Source organism: Aotus nancymaae, unplaced genomic scaffold (assembly GCF_030222135.1).
Source record: "Aotus nancymaae isolate 86718 unplaced genomic scaffold, 86718_ANA_hifiasm-v0.15.2.pri h1tg000051l, whole genome shotgun sequence".
Classification (NCBI taxonomy): domain Eukaryota; kingdom Metazoa; phylum Chordata; class Mammalia; order Primates; family Aotidae; genus Aotus; species Aotus nancymaae.
The window spans coordinates 22,544,244-22,565,169 of record NW_026988465.1 but is presented as its reverse complement, the minus strand read 5'-3'; the positions used below and the strand labels follow the sequence as shown (position 1 = coordinate 22,565,169).

Below are 20,926 nucleotides of genomic sequence, written 5' to 3'. Positions count from 1 at the left end.
GCAACAAATATTTTAATTGCTACTTTAGACTGATGAATGGATTGTACACTCTTGAATTTTCCTCCATGTGACACTGTACCACAGCTCACATATCTGAATTTTGTTCAGGTTTAATTCATTCATATTACACCAAAGCATAAAATCAATAAAATTGAAAGTCTACCTCAGTGGATTTTTAAGCTTGCAAAATGTTCTTTACCATGGGCTGTTGCAGCTAAAGAATTAGCAATTTTAGAGTTTAGTGTTGTCCAAAAAACTGTCTTGCATCAAGGCAACTTCAAGGTTGTTTCCATTTCTCATATTAAATACTCGTTGTTAGGGGATTGCTTCTCTAAAAGCATCAAGGTGCTCCATCTCATGGATGTATAGTTTCAGAGAACTTGTCATGGTACTCAGTATTCTTGACACTATGTTTATATATCTCTGACCATGAAATGAAAGTATCTCTTTGAGCAGAAATAGGTAAAATCCTTTCCCACAGCCACAGCACGCCAAAGGCTTCTAAATCTTTGAAAGTAGTCATTAAAATGTCATAAATAAAAAATAATAGGATAAATACAAGGAAAACCACACCTAAACCCATCTAGTAAAAGTGCTAAAACTGTGTGGGAAAAGGTGACAGGGAGAGAGAGAGAGACTGAGAGAGAACAAAGTCTTTAAAACAGTCACCTAAAAAAGGCTCATTACTTCCAAAAAAAGCAATAAAAAGACTGACATCTGCCTTCTTAACAGAAACAATGAAAGCCAGAGCCAATCAACTGATATCTGTAAAATGTAAAAAGCAAAGTTACTGTTAACCTAGAAGTCTATATTCAGCACAATGTTTCCATCAAGAACTAAATTAAGGAACATTTCAAGGCAAACTGAGAGAATTCAACAGTTATGGACCTCCAATAAAAGGATTACTAAATGAGAATTCTTCAGGCAGAAGTGAAATAATTACAGATAAATAATCACAGAATAATAATTCCAGATAAATAATCACAGAATTATAGAAACAAGAGAAATGGAGAGGAAAAATATTAGGGCAAATTTAATATAATTGAATTTACAAAATGAAAACTAATATCCTCTTTGATATAGAATATATGTAAATTAAAAATTCACTAAAAATCTGATAATCATACTTCTATGAGTTGCACAGACGATACAGTATCTATGACCTATAATATTTTTAGGAGCCCATGAAAATATTTTTCAAATTGGAAAATAAACAAACTCCTAGGTGGAAGGAAATAATTTAATCAAAAATGTTGATGTATTTGCCTTTATGCCAGAGCAATAATAAAATATAATTTTTAATCGTTTTTATGGGGGAAGAGGTTCCTGAAAGCAAAAGTGGAAAGGGCTCACAAAAGTCATGAGTGGTCCCTAAACTCCAGGGGTTCTATTGCTGAAATGAAAAAAAAGTCAATGAATAGTGTGGACAACTAATAGTTTCCAGCCCAATCTGTACCTGTGGATGTTCATAACCATAAATGTTCTTTTCCACCAATTACACATACTCTCTAGATCCTCAAAAAGACATAACTCAAATTCTACCCAGTGATTGCATATAGCTCAACATCCAAGGACTCTAGGTCTCGAAGTGACTCCTCTGTGAATGGGGATCCATAAATTAAAAAACAAAACATGCACCTCCTCCCATACTCAACATGTAAGGCAGAATAGGAATGGGAAATATAGGATAATAAGAGGAACAGAACAAAAGAGAAAACGCTCTCTCTCATAAAACAAAGGACTTGAACACATTCATCTTTAATGATGAAATCTGCAGGGCAGGAAAAACAGACTCCTAGCTCTGGACTGAATTCATTTCTTAATTAGACACTGACTCTGCTCTCCAAACAGCAACTCCTTGATCTTCATGGCTGATGGGTGTGACCCCTTTGTCTACCATTCACGGCAGCTTCACTGCCTTTGTAACTAATTTCCTGCTGAAATTGATTTGAGCATCCAGGATTGATCAATCATAGTTGTTAGTAAACTAGGCTTCTGGTTTCCTTGCCTGAGTATTGGAAGCAATTTTGGAGGTGAGTAGCTCTGGGCCTGTGGAAGTAAACCAGGTGAACAGAGCCCTTCAATTTTTTATTAACCCCAAACCAGTTGCCATTACCAAAACATATCACATTCTGAATTTCTCAGTGGAACGTACATATTTTCTACTTCTGCTGAGTTTCACTCTAAATATAATCCCATGTTATTAATATCATTATATTCTTTACTGCTAATGCCAACCTTTCTGACTCCGTGGTGAAACTAAAACATTGCCTATATTCATATACTTTTTCTAATATCTTAATGAAATTTGAGAAGTAGAAATTTGCAAAATGATTAATCATCTCTCTTAAGTTTTATTTGATTAGGTTGGTATTTCCTGCAGTATTTGTACTACTTTACATTTGTGTATTATTCTTTTATATATAGATATTTTGGATTTATTAAAGCATATACAACTTTAATTGGAATGATAGGAGGACTAATTGCTTCCACTTTGACTGGATTGATCCTTAAGCAGGTAAGAAACATACAGACACATAGTTATTTTTCCAATATTAATTGTATAGAAAATGAAGATAATACATACATGAAAAATTGCAGAGAAGATGCCAGAAGGAAATAACTTATGAGTTTTTGTGTCATATGAAAATAAATTTGGTCAAATCAGGCATCCCTCAAAACCTACAAATAATACAATTTCTATCTCATTATGTGGCAATTAGTTATGTTTAGAACTCTTTAGTAATGGCCATTGGTACAGAAGTGGACTTCTGTTATTTTTAATAATGCATATGTCGCTCAATCAACACAGGTATTTGACTGGGTGAGTGGTAATGTAAGTAACAGATACAGTTTTCTCAAATAAAGAATGAAAAATCACAAGAAAAAAAGTTAAAGAATGACCGAAGTCTGCCATGAAGACAGACTTCAGTTTTTCCAAGTGTCAAGGACAAAGTTACCTGAAATCCTCCTGTTAAGGGCACTTAAAATGCCCTATACAATTTTAACAGTTATTTTAAATGCATGCCTCATCTGCAAAAAAAGTAAAGCAAAAGAATATTTTAGAGATTAAAAATGAAAGAATAGCTTGATTCCAGAAAGGTAAATGACCATTGAAGCCACTGGTTGCCTTGGGTCTTTGTCCATCTTAGGTAATCTATGCCTTCAGTTATAATGAACAAGCAGAAGATAAGAGACAATATCCTAAAGCCACTCAAATAAGAAGAGTCAGAATGGAAATGGTGGCATAAATCTGTACTCACAAAAAGAACTACACCTTCATACCACTTATACCATCTGGATCACATATAAACTTAGTTTATTTGGAGGAACACTTACAACCAAAGGAATAGTAGCATGTTAATGACTCCTCCAGATGCTCCTTACCCCAAAGATGGGACCAGGAGAGACGGTGTGCATCCACCATGGTCAAATTTCCCATAAAGAGGTGTCTTCCACTACCACACTTTCCGTATTTATGGTATCAGAAAAGAAGAAAATATCACTAGAACCATAGATGCGCCCTGGTGAGAGAAGTGGCCTCATTTGAAATGGGGAGTGCCAGGGGTGGCCATGGTCCATTTCCTCCCTCTGAGCACAGTGCCTTTATTCTTCCACTGAGTTCACTCAAATGTGCAGAGCTGACTTCCAAAAGTTGTTAGCAGAGCTAATTTCTCTGCAAACATCCAAGATGTGGAAGGAAATGTGGCTCCAGACTGCCTATTAAGTTAACTTTGACAGTTCTCATCTGCCCCACCTCAGCTTTAAAAGGAGAGAAAAAGTGTAAACAAAGACTCTTTTGAGCATTTGAAGTTTGAGTGAATCAAATATTTGGTGACCAGAAGGGCAGCCTGGGAAGTCAATTATTATAGCTGCAGTAACTTTTCTGGTTCTCCTTTGGGCATTACCTCCTCACTTCTTTGAAGTTGGATGTATTCCTCTAAGTTATTTTGGCTAATGAAATATGAGAGGAAGTGATATGTGTCAATTTTGAGAAGCAGCATTAAAAACCAGGAGTCCATTTTTGACGCAGCAACTAGTATTATTCAGAAGGATGACTGCAAGGCTACTAACCAGAATCCAGGAATCCAGGTTATATGGAGCATAAGTGCTAACCAACACATTATGTATCTTTTGTGTAAACAAAAAAAGGAATTTCTGTCATTAAAAGCCTCTAATACTTGAGGGTATTGGTTATTATACTATAACTTTATTCGTGACCTGTCAGGATCTATCCAGAATGAATCCCAGAAAGAAAAAATGGTAAAAATACAGAATATATGGCATGAGATGGGGATAATCCAATCAGAAAGCCCAACATACAACTAACTGGAGTCCCAGAAGATGGAGACAGAAAACAGGTCAGAGGCTATATCTGAAGAGAAAATGATTGCTTTCTAGTTTTCAAGAAATTCAGAAATTCACATCTTTACGAAGCCCAATAATCACAAGTAGGATAAAAAGAAACACACAGCAAGACACTTCATAGAGAAATTGCAAGACAAAAAGAATGTCATATAAGCAATCAGAGAAATCAGAAAGATTGCCTTCAAATTAGCAACAGTTAGACTGCTCTCTGACTTCTCATCTACAAGAAAGGAAGACAGAACACAATAAAATTACATCTTTGGTATGCTTAGTGAAATAACTACCAACTTAAATTTGTAAACAGTGACAATATTTGCCAAAAGGCAAGACAACATGCTTCAAGACAACAAAAACTGGGAATTAAATTCATTAATGGGCATTTAAAAATGATTTTAGGCTTAAAGAAAGAATATTAGAGATGCAGAAAAAAATGAAGAGCATTTTTTTTTGAGACAGAGTTTCGCTCTTGTTACCCAGGCTGGAGTGCAATGGCAGAATCTCGGCTCACCGCAACCTCCGCCTCCTGGGTTCAGGCAATTCTCCTGCCTCAGCCTCCTGAGTAGCTGGGATTACAGGCACGCGCCACCATGCCCAGCTAATTTTTTTGTATTTTTAGTAGAGACGGGGTTTCACCATGTTGATCAGGATGGTCTCAATCTCTTAACCTCGTGATCCACCCGCCTCGGCCTCCCAAAGTGCTAGGATTACAGGCGTGAGCCACCGCGCCTGGCCCCCACTATTTATTAATATTAAACTTTTTACTATGTCCTAGTGAGTAAAATAAGGCACAGAAATATGAAAAAGAAATATTATTAGTATTTTTATAGGTGGCATTCAAAAAAATCAGAAGACTAAGACTATTTATAAGAATTAATAAGTAGGTTTTGGAATTGTGTCAGATATAGAGTAAATCTATAAATATACACTGTTTTCTAAATGCCTGCATAAAGATTGTGAAAATAAAAATTTTAAAAAGGAAATCTTTTTAACATCATAATAAAAATCATATATCTAGGAATAAATTTAATGAATGATGTGTATGATCTCCACAAAGAAAACCATAAGAGAGATAGACTTGAAATATATTTTTTAAAAATCTAAGTAAATGGAGGGAGATGCCATTTTTACATACTAAAAGACTCAAAATTATAAAATATCTCCTCATTCCCCTGAACGAGCTGTAGATTCATTGAAATCCCAATCAAAACCCTAAGTTACTTTGTGGAAATTGGCTTTTATATAATTGACATGTGTTCACAAAGGGCCAAGAATAACCAAGAGAATCTTGAAGAAGAAAAATTGGAATATTTGTTCTACCTAATATTAAGATACATTACAAAGCTGTGAAAATTAATACTTTATCTTATTGGCATAAGTAGACCTGTAGAACTAAAGAAAGAGTGTAGAAAGATCCCATATATATGGACATTTAATTTATGACAGAACAATGCCATCTTTGTCATAAACAAAGGGCTTATAAAATAGTACTGGGTTAAAGGAATATCATTATGAAGAAAAATAAATTTAACTTATCTCACAACATACTAAAATGTGAAGTAGAGGTGGATTGTACATCTAAAAATTGTAGGCAAAATATAAAGTTTCTAGAATATAATACAGAAGAACATTTTCATGATCTAACAGAGAGAATTCTTTCTTAAACAGGACACTTAAAGTACTAACATAAGGAACAAGACAATAGTGATAAATTTGACTGCACTGAAATTAAGAACTTCTGTTCCTCAAAATATACCAACAATAGAATAATCATCAAGTTTGAAAAGATATTTGCAACACATATAAATAACCAAGTTATTATATTCTAACTTCTGAGAATAGATATTACCTAGGAAAGCTTAGGTTATGCAATCTTTATGATTCAGTAAGTAATTCCACTCCAAGACAAATGAATGTATCTACATTGAGAAACATACACAAAAAAATGTTTATAGTATGAGATTGCCAGTTTTTGCAAAAGAAAAAAAAAAAAAAAAAAAAACAAGACGAAGAGTGCCCAGTTAGATTTGACTTTCAGATAAGGAATAATACAAGACTTTGCTTCGTTACCAAAAATGCATGGGACATATTACCAAATTACTCACTGTTTATCTGAAATTCAAATTTAACCAAACATCCTATTTTTCTGACAATCCTCTTATAGTAGCAGTGTTTAAAATAGTCCCAAATTTATTTGAAAATAATGAGAACAGGTCGGGTGCATGGTCCACATCTGTAATCCTAGCACTTCGGGAGGCTGAAGTAGGTGAATCACCTGAGGTCAGGAGTTCAACACCAGCCTGGACAACATAGTGAAACCCTGTCTCTACTAAAAATACAAAAAAATTAGCCAGACGTGGTGGCACAGGCCTGTAGTCCCAGCTACTCAGGAGGCTGAGGCAGGAGAATCACTTGAACCCAGGAGGCAGAGGTTGCAGTGAGCTGAGACTGCACCACTGCACTCCAGCCTGGGCAACAGAGTGAGATTCTGTTTCAAAAATAAAAATAAAAATAAATAAAATAGTCTTATTGAGGCAACATTCAAGAATTCTCAGTAACACAAGATGCAAGGATGCAAGACGACAATGGCATAAGAAAACTATTCTCAAAGATACAAAGCCACACAATGTCTCACACTTCAGAGGAAAATAAATAAACTATTTAGAGAAGTTTAAAAAAAAATAGGAGATGTAATCAGAAAATGAGTGGAAAATAATAGTATTAATTATGTTAATTATATTTTTGTTATCTTAAAATCAAGGATAAAAGAGAAAAAGAGAAAGTCTACCTATAATATTCAATAATAAAAAGTTTTAAAGAAATCCCAAAATAGGGCCGGATGCAGTGGCTCACGCCTGTAATCCCAGCACTTTGGGAGACTGAGGTGTGTGGATTGCTTGAGCCCAGGAGTTCGAGACCAGCCTGGACAACATGGCAAAAACTCATCTCCACAAAGAAAAAAAAATTAGCTGCACATGGTGGCACGTGCCTCTTGTCCCACCTAGGAGCTGAGGTGGAAAGATCCCCTAAGCCTGTGAGTTCGAGGCTGCAATGAACCATGATTGTGTCATTGAACTCTAGGCAGGAAGACAGAATGAGACCTTGTCTCAAAAATAAAGAGTCGGGCACGGTGGCTCAAACCTGTAATTCCAGCCCTTTGGGAGGCCAAGGAGGGCAGATCACCTGAGTTTGAGAGTTCAAGACCAGCCTGACCAACATGGAGAAACACAGTCTCTGCTAAAAATACAAAAATTAGCTGGGCATGGTGGTGCATGCCTGTAATCCCAGCTACGCAGGAGGCTGAGGCAGGAGAAATCACTTGAACCCGGGAGGCGGAGGTGAGCTGAGATCGCACCATTGCACTCCAGCCTGGGCAACAAAAGCGAAGCTCCAGCTCAACAAAAAAAAAAAGAAAATAAAATAAAAGAATTATCTAAATAGGAACTGTTTATTTGCATGGGGATAGGCATGGAGACAGAAAACAGGACCAAAAGGAAATGAGAGCCTGCCAAATATTAGACCTATTATAAAAAAAAAATTGATAAAATTTATACTTCTATTTATAATGTTCAATATAAATAGATATATTTATTTATGTGTCTTTAAATCTCTATAGCTATATTTTTAATCTACCTATCAAGATAGGTATTTCAATTTGAGAATACATCTGAAGAATAATGTTTAAAGAGCAATATAGATAAGTTTTATAAATCAGTAGAAAACTCATTCTCTCCAAAGTCAATCCAAAATTTAAAAACAATAAAGCATTGTAATGAAAAATATGAAATATGGGAGTAATAAATCTTGACAAAATAATCATTACAATAGATGAAAATAGGTTAAATTTGCCAGTTAAAATACAAAGACACTCTTTCTCTACCTACCTATCTATATATGCTTATATGATACAACAATATGTTGGCTACATAAGATACCTTGGAAAGATGCAGAAAACTTTGAAATAATAGATCAAAATGGAAAAAATCAGTTAATTATGAACTATAAAAAATGAGTATATTAAATTTAATATCTGATATAGAATTTTAGATAACATGTACATAGTAGAAAGATAAAACAGTATTTTTATAGAGTAAAATGACTTTTTTAGCTACTTATAAGTGTTTTTCCATATTTGTTAAGTGATTTGAGCCTATATTATTTTTAATATTACCTTTTAAATGTTATAAAACAAAAAACCAAGAGCAATAATTTACAATTACTTTGAATTTTAATTCCTCAGGATCCAGAATCTGCCTGGTTTAAAACCTTCATCTTGATGGCAGCCATTAATGTGATTGGCCTAATTTTCTACCTTATAGTTGGTGAAGCAGAAATTCAGGACTGGGCTAAAGAAAAACAACACACACGTCTCTGAGGTGAGAAGTGATCAGATTAAAGGTAATTTTTTCAAACCAGGAATATGGGAGAAAGAGGAGTTAAGGATGACTCCTCAGATGGGGAGGAATAAGGGGTACAGGTTTGGAGGAGAAGAGGAAACCATGTTAAGCCTGAGAATATTAGATATCCTGATGGATATGGCTGTGGGACTCTTGGGGGATGCTGAGGCTAGAGATATAAATTTGGGATGCTGGGCCTCTTTAACATTAAAAGGTGAGGAACAGAAAGAGAAGTTTACAAGAAAGACTGGGAAAGGCCTTCAATGAAGTAGGAAGAACAGTTGTAAAATGGAGTCTTGAAGTGAAAAAAGTTAGGAGCAAGGACCTTTGGCAAGTGCTATAATATCAAGGTGTTAAATTATATAAGGTCTAAAAATTTACAAATGGGTTAGGCAAGAGAAACTTTAAAGGTGACTCTGACTAAAATGATTTTCAAATGAATCATGGCAACAAAGAGTCCATTAAGGTGTGTTGAAGGCATGATACTGTGCTTTTCTTATGTAAACTCGATCAGTGGTAAATAAATGGTAGCAGAAACGTCTCTTTGTAGAATAATTTTAGCTAATGCATAAATAAGAATTGATAGATGTGGAATATCCCTATTTTGTAACCCTCAATAAATTAAGAGATCTAGGTGTTGAATATCAATGGCCGTTAGTTACCTTCTGATGAAAGAACATACCACCACTAATGTCTTGCTAATCAAACTGAATTTCATCAAGCCTTGTATATAGCTACTGTTTTGAAAGAAATACAGAGAACAGAGAATATGTTGAACTAAATCCAAGTGTATCATTAGCAAATCTAAACTGCAGGAGATTTTATAGGTCAAAAGGCTCAGGTTCTTTGTTATAAGTAGAATTTTCAATGCCACAAAAGATGTAGCACTCCAATATAAATTTCCTCAGCAAAGCAATTTACTTCTATAGAAGGGTGTGGCTCACAGATGGAACAATGGCAATCTCACACCTGGACAAGGAGGGGAAGGGGTACTTATTATGCCTGATGGAGGTTCCCCCTACAGCAGTGTCATTCCCCTGTTGGCTAGGGTTCAACCGCACTGTCTAGTCTAATTCCAATTGGCTATTAAAGGGAGCAGGGGTACCAGCCGGAGTGGTGGGGTGGATAGTTTGGCAGGAAGGACAGTTACAAGCAGGTCAGAGCAGGTAAGTAGGGGTCAAAGCAGGTGACTGGGATGAGTCAGGACCAGGGCATGGTACTGGGATAACCGATGTGAACCACTAATTAGAACGGGTGGAAAAGGTTGTTTACTGAAACTACAAGGAAGTTAAACTTTAAAATAGAGAATTAAAGAATAAAAGAGCTGAACACACTGACATACTGATTCCTTGAAAGGAAACTTGGGGTTCACAATATCTAACAATCCCCTGTCTTGAATTTTTAGTTTTGTTTTTTTCTCTTCTAACTTCCTTTACATGTCTTGGCTTAGTTGTTCTGCTATCCCTTTAACAGCATCCCTGGTATAATTAATGTACTGCTGCTGATCGTAATAGATGTAATTTATTTTATTTAAATTTTTATTAATTGTCATCTATGAAAATATTGACAAATCCTGCAGCTATTTGATTTTGGGTTTTAAATTTATTCGGTAATTCCAATAGTGTTTATATAAACATGGGGGTTAAAGGACCCATGTGGGGCACTTCTTTTTTTCTATGATTTTTTTCTTTTTTCTTTCTTTTTTTTAACATGTTGACATAATGCTAGGGTGAAAGGGATAGCCAATTGGAGTAGAGTACGGGTGCTGCTCTAATTACTTGGCAGAGTACCCAGCAATACTCCCCTGCAGTACTACCACACATTTGCTTGGGGATTAACAAGGGCAGATTGATTGGTAAGCTCTTGAAAAGGCTTGGCTTTACTGCACCCTGTTAAGTCTTCAAGGAATGCCAACTTTTTCCCCTGCCGTGAAAGGCACGAGGTGAAGTTAACAGCAGGGGCTGGAGGCCAGATGATCCTCAGGGGCTGATCCGCAGGGCTCTTAACCTCAGGGAACAGCAGTGAAAGAGTCTTGCATGACCCAGCCTGTGGGGTTCTGGAAGAGAGGTACCATACAGCTCATGCCCGGTTAGTGAGAGGAACACCCAGTGGAAACGGGACAATCTGGTTATCTAGCCTGCCTGTCACACAAGCGTAACAGCTTGCGAACAGAATATCTAATCCATTCCAGCCAAGCATTTGCATCCTGATACCTGTTTCAATTGCTATAGTTTGTTTTAAATCTTTAACCTCTACAACTACTTTGGTTTTATCCTTGGGTAGATGGTGAGAGAATGTTTGGTTACCGGAAAACTTAGGAGAGGGAGAAAGGGGTGCAGGAGGTGAGGAGGCAATAAAGCACATTTTAAAGGATTCTATGGGGTCCTTCCCTGAGTCTTCTGCTCCTATACCATAGAAATGACTTAGTGAAGGGGAAGAACTCTGGAGAGCAGAGATGGTAATCTGTCTGACAATGGGGAGGGGTAAGTCCTGTAGTAAAATGAATATATGGTTTTAAGAAACTGCAAGTACTAGTTGAGGCTGTCCATTCTTGCTGTTTAGTGGTCCACAGGACGTTGGACCAACTACAGCATAAAAGCTCTGTATCAAGGGGGCAAGACTCACGGTTTACACTGGGGTCTTCATCAACATTTTCCCAGACTAAATGGTCCCAATTCAATAATGTCCAGTCTGAGTAGAGCCTGGGAGGACAGAGGTATTTTTCTGAAGTGAAGGGCTGTCTTTGACTTGGCAAGTCCCCACAGGGTATAACAATGCAAGCAACAAATGTAATAGCTTGAAGCAAAATTGACTTGGTTACATTAATAATTAGATGGTCAGCAATAGTTTCAAGGAAAGAAGAAAGAGTAATAGAACATATTAAAGGTCTTAAACTTTTCTTAGCTTTAGTTTGGTAGGTTCTCCCCTGGGACTATGGCCCATGACTCCGGGGGCAGGGGTGGGAAGGAGGTGGGGGCGGCGCCTTTTTACTTGGGTGTGATTAGTCCATCCTTTCTCTGCTGTCCAGACTGCGGTCTCAGTAATTAGGAACAACAGGTAAGGTCCTTCCTAGGCCGATTTGAGCTTTTCCTTCTCTCCATATTTTGACAAGGACATGGTCCCCAGGCTAATGCTGGTGTGCTGGAAATTCCAGGGGTGGCACCTGCACTAAAAGACCTTTAGTTCTGAGGGAAGGGAAAGTGGAAGATAAACCAAGTATATCAACTGATTTTTGTGTTTCAAATGTAGGGAGATCAGTAGTAGAGTGTCTTTTTGTGGAGCAGTTCGGACTCAACATGGTAATAGGTCTTCCTACTTTCCCTAATTGTTGTAACCTGGCGAGTACAGAATCACCACTGAGACCAAAGTAAGCCAATTCAAAGGGTCATTTATTGCCGGCAACTATGGAGGACTAGTGTCTCTCCAACCCGTGGCCCCGAGCTCAGGGGGAGCAAGGGTTTTAAGCAGAAAACCCACATTCTGGTGGGGCACGGGGTTCTTTTTTTGCAATCAGCGCTATGCAGAGCAAGCTAGCTATTTTTCCACAGAAGCCAAGGTCAGCAGTTATTGCAAGGAAAACGGGGCAGCAAACACTTATCACAAAGGGAACGGGGCAGGAGTTACAACTTATTTTTGGAAAAACTATTTTCCTTGGTGCTTGCAGAGTGCAGGGTTTAAGATGGTGTTGCTTAGGTTCTAACTCTGGGTCAGCTATGGCACATAATGAAGGTGTGTGCCAGGGAGTACGATATTCCCATGTTATATCCAGTACTTGGGCTAACTCCCCAATGACACGTGCAGTAAAATGAGTCCTATTATCTGAATCAACAAATACTTTAGACAATCAACTGGGGGCATCTTTATGTAATTAATGTGGGTAATTTGGAATGGCCTTAAGCCTGGATTCCTTCCTCGGAGGGGTAATCTTTTATAGTTTATTAGTTTTCTTACATACTAAGCAACTGTCTGTAACTTGTTTAACCAGGGTATAAATTTATATGTACCCATAAACTCTGAGGACCACATCACACATGGCTTGAGACCCCAATGGGTACAGTTGGAAGGAGATTCCACTCATAAGGAGTTTGGATAACATTTTTCTCTGGTCTGGCAATAGGCATTTTCCTTCTGAATTCTCTTTAGCACCTATTTTTATAAGATTTTAGACAAAAGAAAGCCAAACACCATTTTATATTTGACAATGCTTCCCGTATGATTTTATACCAGGTAAGTTTCACCTTTATATTAGTGTTCTATTAAAGTTAAACTTAATTTTAAAAAAACCTTGTGGACATATTTATCCAAATATAATGTCTGACCATAAGGTAAGATATTTATATACTCTTTTTAACGCTGTATAATTTTTGTTAAAGAGCAGCTTAGTGCTTTTTAAAAAACACAAACAAAATACTGTTGTGCTTTTATTTTAAGGTCTAGTTCACAGAAAAACTGGATAATATCCCCTTAACATTAGCCAATATGTTTACGCACAGAATTTCCTTTATAATTAACATTTTAAAACTTGCTTAAATCTTCAAAACATAATCTTTGTGTGTGTGTGTTTTCAAGCTTATTATCTTTGAATCAGTATTATTTTTACTGTTTTATCATTGCCATAAATCAGAGCAATAAGAATAAGATATTTGAGAGGTAGATGTGGGCGTTGGTGGGGGCAAGGCATGGGAAAGAGCATTGTGACCGAATGGTAACCTCTTCTAGACACTGGAGAGCAGGCTCTGTTTAGAGCCCTTTGCCTGCCTCTGCAAGGTCAAAGCTTTCATCTTTTCTTTTTAATTGCATTTTAGGTTTTGGGGTACATGTGAAGAACATGTAAGATGATTGCATAGGTACACACGTGGCAGTGTGGTTTGCTGCCTTCCTCCCCATCACCTGTATCTGGCATTTCTCCAAAACACAGTCTTTGTTTACTTTTTTTTAAATGAAGGTACAAATCCACATTCTATGCCTCCTTATAATTCTTTTACCAAAAGTATATTTTACTTTCCTTACACACCTTGCACATAAACCGTTTCTTCAATAGTTTTATACTCAGGAGGCCTAATTACTTTTAAAGTGTACAGTATTTCTTGCATTAATTCCTTTTTATAACTTTTTCATGACTTTCACAAACAATCTTCAACTTTCTGACTTGTAAACATCCCTTTCTTTAAACAGCCAGTTATTTTCTTTCAGGACAAGAATTTACCATTTAAGACTCTTTTTACATAAATTCTTTTTTTTTTTTTTTTTTTTGACAAAGATGATAACCGTTCTTTTCCAAAGCAAACTTCTTTCATGTCAGTGGACTAGGCTGCCTAAGGCCACAAGATTAGTAGTTAGGATAATACATGTTACACTGTTAACTTTTAGCAAACTTCATAAATAAGCATGTCCCCTAAAGCATTTGGGCCATCCGGTTACTAGGTTAAGGATTTTTGATAGGAGGGCTACTGGTTGTCAGTGGCCTCTACGCCTTTAAGCAAGTATTTCTAAGTCTACGCCCTTCTTTACACTGACAAAAAGACGAAATGGCTGCTTAAGGAGGAAACCTTTCCTTCTGGTCATTGCCAAATAAGGGGGTTTAGCCTGTCTTGTGTGAGCTTTTTGCATAAGGACTTTATTTTTAGGGCATTAGAGTCTTATCTATAGGCTTAGAGTCCGCAAATCCTTGGGGTAAGACTGTCCATTGGTATTGCTATTTTCCACCTGAGTGAGGGTCGTCTCACTCAAAGGCAAATAGGTCCCAGCTGTCCTCTGCCAAGGGACAAGCCCTGAAGGCATCTTTTAAACCTATTACTGCAAACTACTGGTGATTGTAATAGTGTAAAGATTGGGAACAATAGGGTTTAAGAAGCAAATCAGGGAGAAGACCTTCAATTACCAATTATAGGTTTTAAGTTTATCCTGGCTTTTGAAAGAATAGGGCACACTGCTTTCTCTTTACTACTTCTATCTCTTCCTTTCTCTCTCTCTCTCTGACTTCCTCTGTTCCCTCTGTTAGTCTTTCTCCCCTAGGATTTCTTTTTTCTCTCTTTCTTTCAGGTCTTTTACAGGTTTATCTTCCTAGTTCTCTATTTTTTGTAATTTCTTAATATTTGGCTAATGGTTAACGACAAAATGAAGAGGATCCTCCAGACCTATACCAGCATATTTTCCTGCATGTTTTCTCGGTGGGCTGCATTTCTATTGTCCCACCAGGTGTCTTGGGCAGGAAATTTTTGATCTGCTGTAGGAATGTTTTGGCCAGGTGGGTATTCATGTTCCTAGCTCCTATAGCAGCTCTACGGATCATACCTCTTTCTTTTCCTGAGAAGAGGGGAAAGGGAAGTTCTGAATATATATATATTTTTATACTGCTCTATCTGTTGAAGTTCTTCTAGGGAAGGGTACTCGGGCTGGTAGTGAGTGCTCTTGGGATGATTCCCAAGAGGCGGGGTTATGAGGAGGGGAACAAAAAGGATAGGAGAAGGGTCTGGGACAGCAGCTGCTTTCGTTTGTTTTTGGTCCCTTCATTATTCTTCTAATAGTTTAACAATAGGCCTGGGGGAATATTGTTGTTGCTAGATTTATCCTTTTTATCCCTTGCCCTACTTGGGGTGTTTCTCATTTTGGGGTGAAGCTGGATTTCCCTTACCGGAAATGTCTCACCTTTTGTTGTTGCTGTTGTTTTAACCCCACAGACACCCCAACCAAGGAATACTTCACAGCGCCCTCACGGCTTCTCTTACCTTGGTCTGTCCCAACCAAGGAATCACCCCCTCGCCCCGTGGCTTCTCTTACCTTGGTCTGTCCCGACAATCAAGGAAATACTTTGCTAGCTCTCGGGTATTTTCTTTCTTGGCCTGTGCACAGATTTGCTGAGGATCCTTTACCTCAGGTCGCCGGCCGGTTTCCGCGTTGCTGAGAGTACTGGCGTATTCCTCGCACCCGGTCAGTCCTGACTTTTTACTCCTGAGGCCGCCGTAGTGAGGCCGCGGGGATGCCCCTCTCAGGAGAGAGGACGAGAGACTACCCGCGGAGGGGAATGGGGTCCCCGAACGGCCCACCGAGATTGTTAGAAATAGAATTTTCGATGCTGCAAAAGAAGTAGCACTCGAATACAAATTTCCTCAACAAGGCAATTTACTTCTACAGAAGGGTGCGGCTCACAGATGGAGCAATGGCGGGCTCACACCTGAACTAGGAGGGGAACGGGTATTTAGGCACGATGGGCCCCTTCTGCTGTGTCGTTCCCCTATTGGCTAGGGTTAGACCGCACAAGCTAGTCTAATTCTGATTGGCTATTTTAAATGGAGCCGGGTACCAGCTGGAGTGGCGGGGTGGGTAGTTTGGCGGGAAGGACGGTTAGGGGCAGGTAAGCGGGGGTCAAAGCAGGTGACTGGGATGAGTCAGGACTGGGGCAGGGGACTGGAGGAACAGATATGAACTACTGATTAGAACTGGTGGAGAAGGTTGTTTACTGAAACTACGAGGAAGTTAAACTTTAAAATAGAGAAAGAGTAAGAGACCTGAACATACAGACGTACCGATTCTTTGAGGAGAAACTTGGGGTTCACTATATCTAACATTCTTTAATAAATTACATATAAAAAATAGGGGCTAGAAGTGGATGCTCTACTTTAGAAAGAACTTAAATGACAAAATTTTAAGTGTTGAAGTGAAACACTCTAATGGTATACATTAAAGAGATTATTATAAATGTCACGGTAGTTGTTACATTTAGGGGCAGGGAGAGACCATTGGAAGAACTTCTGAAATCCTAGCAATATTCTGTTTTTCATGTCCAGGCTAGTGATTACAAACATTTATCCTATAATAATTCATTGAGCCAAACATTTGTGCAAGTTTCTGTGTCTCTGAGTTTTATTTTATAGCATGGAGAGAGAGAGAGAGAATGAATACAGGCTGAGGAAATTTAGACAGCCAGGATAGACATTCCTATAAAGGAAATCAGAGAAATGGTGTGGTAGCTGTAGAGGGATGTAGAACCAAGGAGGGTTTTGTTTATTTGGTTTTTGTTTGTTTCAGAAGATAGATGCAATAGCATATAAGGTGATGGTGTAATTCAATAATGAAGTTCCACAATGTAGGAGAGAAGGCACAAGGACAGAATTAAAAAGTACTTGAATCATCTGGAGGGGATGAAATTCAATCACCACAGCTATAGCTGGCCTTGGGTAGGAACCTAGAGCTTATCCACACTGGCAGAGAGAAGGCAGTGTTGTGTATGTGATGGGTTAGTGTATAGGTTGGCATCTTCTCTGTGCAATAAGCAATGAGGTTCTTATTTAAGAAGGAGGGGCTGAGGGACAAGGAAATGGAGAAAATATACACGGCTAAAGAAGGTAAAATTACCATTATGAGAGGATTATATGATTGTTTACTTAGAAAATCCACATGGGTTGCCTGGAAAACTATAGAAACAATAATGAATTCAGTTAGTTTCCTGGAAAATTTATTAATAAATTAATTTTTCACCTTAAATGAAAATAGCCAGTTAGCAAATTTATTGGAAGAAATGATCCAAATGATGTCTGAAGGAAACTTATTTTAAAAAAATAGGATCTCACTCTGTTTCCTAGGCTGGAGTACAGTGGTGCAATTATAGCTTACTGTAGCCTCAACTCCCTAGGCTCAAGTGATCCTCATGCCTCAGCCTCCCAAGTAGCTGGGACTATAGGCATGCACCACCACACCCAGCTAAAGGAGGAATATTGACAGTGTCACTCAAAAATGAAATTGAGTCAGTATTATATTGACTTCATATTGCAAGTACTAAAAGTTTCCATAATGGCATACTCAAAAAAATTTGCCAAGATGCAAGCATAGCTCAAGATTGATTTAGAAATGGCAAAAAGCTGGATAGGGAATTAACCACATTTGTCAATGCAGCCTTAGTTAATACTTTTTGTTTAAGTGAATGGAGTATAACCAGCAGTTTAAAAATACAAAAGCTAATCTGAATATTTTAATGTAGAAATGACTGAGATTTTCTTTACAAATAAGCATATAATAGCACTAGGAAATATCCCATAGGCATTAGTAAAAGTTTATCCTCTATTTCCAAGGCACAGAGAAGGGCACAGCTATGGGAACAATCACCTTACTTTATTCAGATTCCATAAATCTTATTTGTTGTTATATATTTGACCTATTAAATCCTAAAAGTTATACCAAAGTTTTTCATTATTGTTTCCATCCATTTTTCTTTTTATGTCTGCTTTGGCAGTAACTATTGAATACTATATTCTGATGTTATAATTTCAAAAAGATTTTGACGAGTATATCTTAATTTGAAACTTACTTTTGACTTTATAAATTTATGAGTCCTTTCCATTTCATAATTTTTACTTTTAATATACTTTCTGATATTGATATGGCAACCTTAAATTGTGGGTGTGGGTGTGTGCTTATTTTAGATTCCCTGGAATACTTTTGCATAGCATTTAAATTCAACCTTCTTGAGTCATTTTATTTAATGTTTTTTCCTGCAGAGTGTATATAGCTGGATTCAATTATTTCACCCACTTTGAGAGCTGTCTCCTTTGTATAGATGACTTTAATTCAACTGTGTTTATTGTCATTACAAATATACTTCATTTCCTGGCATCTTATATTCTGTTCCCTTAAAAAATCCTTCTTCGGGAGACTGAGGCAGGAGAATTGCTTGAACCCGGGAGGCGGAGGTTGCAGTGAGCCGAGGTCGCGCCACTGCACTCCAGCCTGGCGCCTGGTGACGGAGTGAGACTCCATCTCAAAAAAAAAAAACAAAATCCGGCCGGGCGCGGTGGCTCACGCCTGTAATCCCAGCACTTTGGGAGGCCGAGGCAGGTGGATCACGAGGTCAAGAGATCGAGAACATCCTGGTCAACATGGTGAAACCCCGTCTCTACTAAAAATACAAAAAATTAGCTGGGCATGGTGGCGCATGCCTGTAATCCCAGCTACTCAGGAGGCTGAGGCAAGAGAATTGCCTGAACCCAGGAGGCGGAGGTTGCGGTGAGCCGAGATCGCGCCATCGCACTCCAGCCTGGGTAACAAGAGCGAAACTCCGTCTCCAAAAAAAAAAAAAAAATCCTTCTTATCTTTTTGGTACTTTTCTCCCCCTGCCTGCTTGCCTGCTTCTAGTAATTTGGGTTTGTAGAATATTTTAAATTTTCATTGTGATTATGCTCTCTAAATCTTCTTTGAAAATGTATTCATTTTTTTCACCTAAATGCTGTATTCCTTTCCTGCTTCCACCCCCCCCCCCCCGCCCGGCTTTCAAAATATCAAACACATTCAATTTTTCTAATATTTTTCCTTGGTTCTAGGCCAATTCTATGTAAGCCTGTAATTCCCAAACATGATGTGGGAAGAATTTCCTCCATTCTCCTTTCTGTTTACCTGATTGCCCTTGGCATCTTTCCATCAGGCTGGCAGTGGAAGTTTTAAACTTGCATTTTAGATATTAGGCTAGGCGACAGAGGGGCTCTGGGAACACTAGTATAAACAGTGCCATAGTGCTGTTTGTCTTGCTGTACTGATGGTTGTTTCTTCAACAACCCGCATCCTCAGGGCTGTCAGCCATTCATGCCTGTTCGTGGAATCAGCAATATTTTATCTGTCACTCTCAAACTGACACATTGCTGCAAAGTTGGTTACCTTACAACTTTGCCATTTAATTTTAGAAGTTGGAAGAAAATAAGAAAAGGCAGATTTATGGCCTTGTGTTTCTCCTGTAGCCTTGAAGCCATTGCCAATATGCCTGAGGCACCAAGATTGAAAAGATCCATTGGTTCCCAGATGCCCTGCCTCCTACCCAGCCTCACCCAGGAGGAAGTCGCTTCACAGCCCTGGAACTTCTGTTTTCACCTCTCTCTTCCCTCTCAATGTACCGAGTTTGTGAGTTTAGTAGGCAGCTGTGAGTAGATTTCCAATGTCACCCTTTCCTTTGGCCCTCAGTGTTTTGAATTTATTATAGCAAATAGTCCTTGTTGATATGGGTATGAGGTAGTTTTCTAGGTTTTATAATATTCTATTCTTGCTACTTTAAATTTATTTTAGTGGATCCCAGGGACAATAGTTGTATAAAGGGGCTTGCATTCTGCCTGTGTTAGTTCCCTTACAGCAGGCTTCTCAATCTCTTTTGTGTAATGGACACAACTCAGCATATAATGCAGAGGATTCTAAAGGAGACTAATTATGTTGAAATAGTTATCAAGATACTAAAACGCATGTTTATGATAACATAAGCTTTTTAATTAGTGCTTTAGTTTTAAAATAATATTGAACAATACAAAGCATTTTGAGATATTAGTAATAATTGTGTGAATAAAAGTTCTCTGAAAAGAAATTTAGAAGAAAGAGACTATTCCAGTGGACAGTTTGTGAATGAGAGAGAGGCAGATTTAAGGTGCAGTCCAAAGAACAAAAGGAGAGTTTATGGTGTATAAAGAAAGTTCCTGCCCAGGTTCCCACTCAGGTTCATTTATGCAAATGCAGGATTCAGACTTGCTTCGTTCTGAGAGGATGATACTTGCTCAGTTCTGATTGATCAACGCAGGCCACCATCTGTTTGTTGGTTCAGCCACATAAACAAACAGGCAGCTATGAACATCCCAAAGTTAAGAAGGTGTGTGGGTATTATGAGAACTCATAGTACATGTGTGACCTCTAGTCAGCAAATGACTGCTTGGCTCTATTTTGAATTTAGGACCAGTTAGCCAATCAGCATCCATCTTGAAGGATTTGTTCTTTCATGGTTCATACTTGTAATGTCAGAGGAAAATACCTGTGATTTTTATTGTTATCAAAGTACTATCACTGCTGTGGTGTGTTGCCTACATTCATAATGAAAGGAAATGTTAAATTTTAGACAGATGTTAAGGAAAGAAAGATGTAATTTTTTCTATGTAAATTTACAGACCCTAGATTAAGAATCCCTGCTTTCTAATATTCATTCAGATGGTAAATAAACATATTTAAGCACTTTTGTAGATCCTGAGACAGAACAGTGAGCAACATCGTCAGGACTTAAGTGGCTAAAAGAGCTTCACATTTTGGCGGGGGGAAGCAAATAGCTATATTTAAACAGAATAATTTAAACATACATATTTAAGCAGACACTGATAAAAGAACACGAAATAGGGTAGCATGATAGAGCGTGTTCAGGAGAGCTGTTT

At 37.9% G+C, this 20,926-nt stretch overlaps 1 protein-coding gene across 1 annotated transcript in view; it reads left to right on the top strand.

The window, feature by feature from the left end:
- Positions 1-20,926, top strand: part of SLC17A1 (solute carrier family 17 member 1) — a 57,983-nt gene that overhangs the window by 27,654 nt on the left and 9,403 nt on the right. The window contains exons 11-12 of the mRNA XM_012458539.3: positions 2,428-2,518; positions 8,606-8,741. Of these exons, the coding sequence (XP_012313962.1) occupies positions 2,428-2,518; positions 8,606-8,740 (226 nt within the window). The 3' untranslated portion in view covers position 8,741. The remainder of the gene's footprint in view (positions 1-2,427; positions 2,519-8,605; positions 8,742-20,926) is intronic.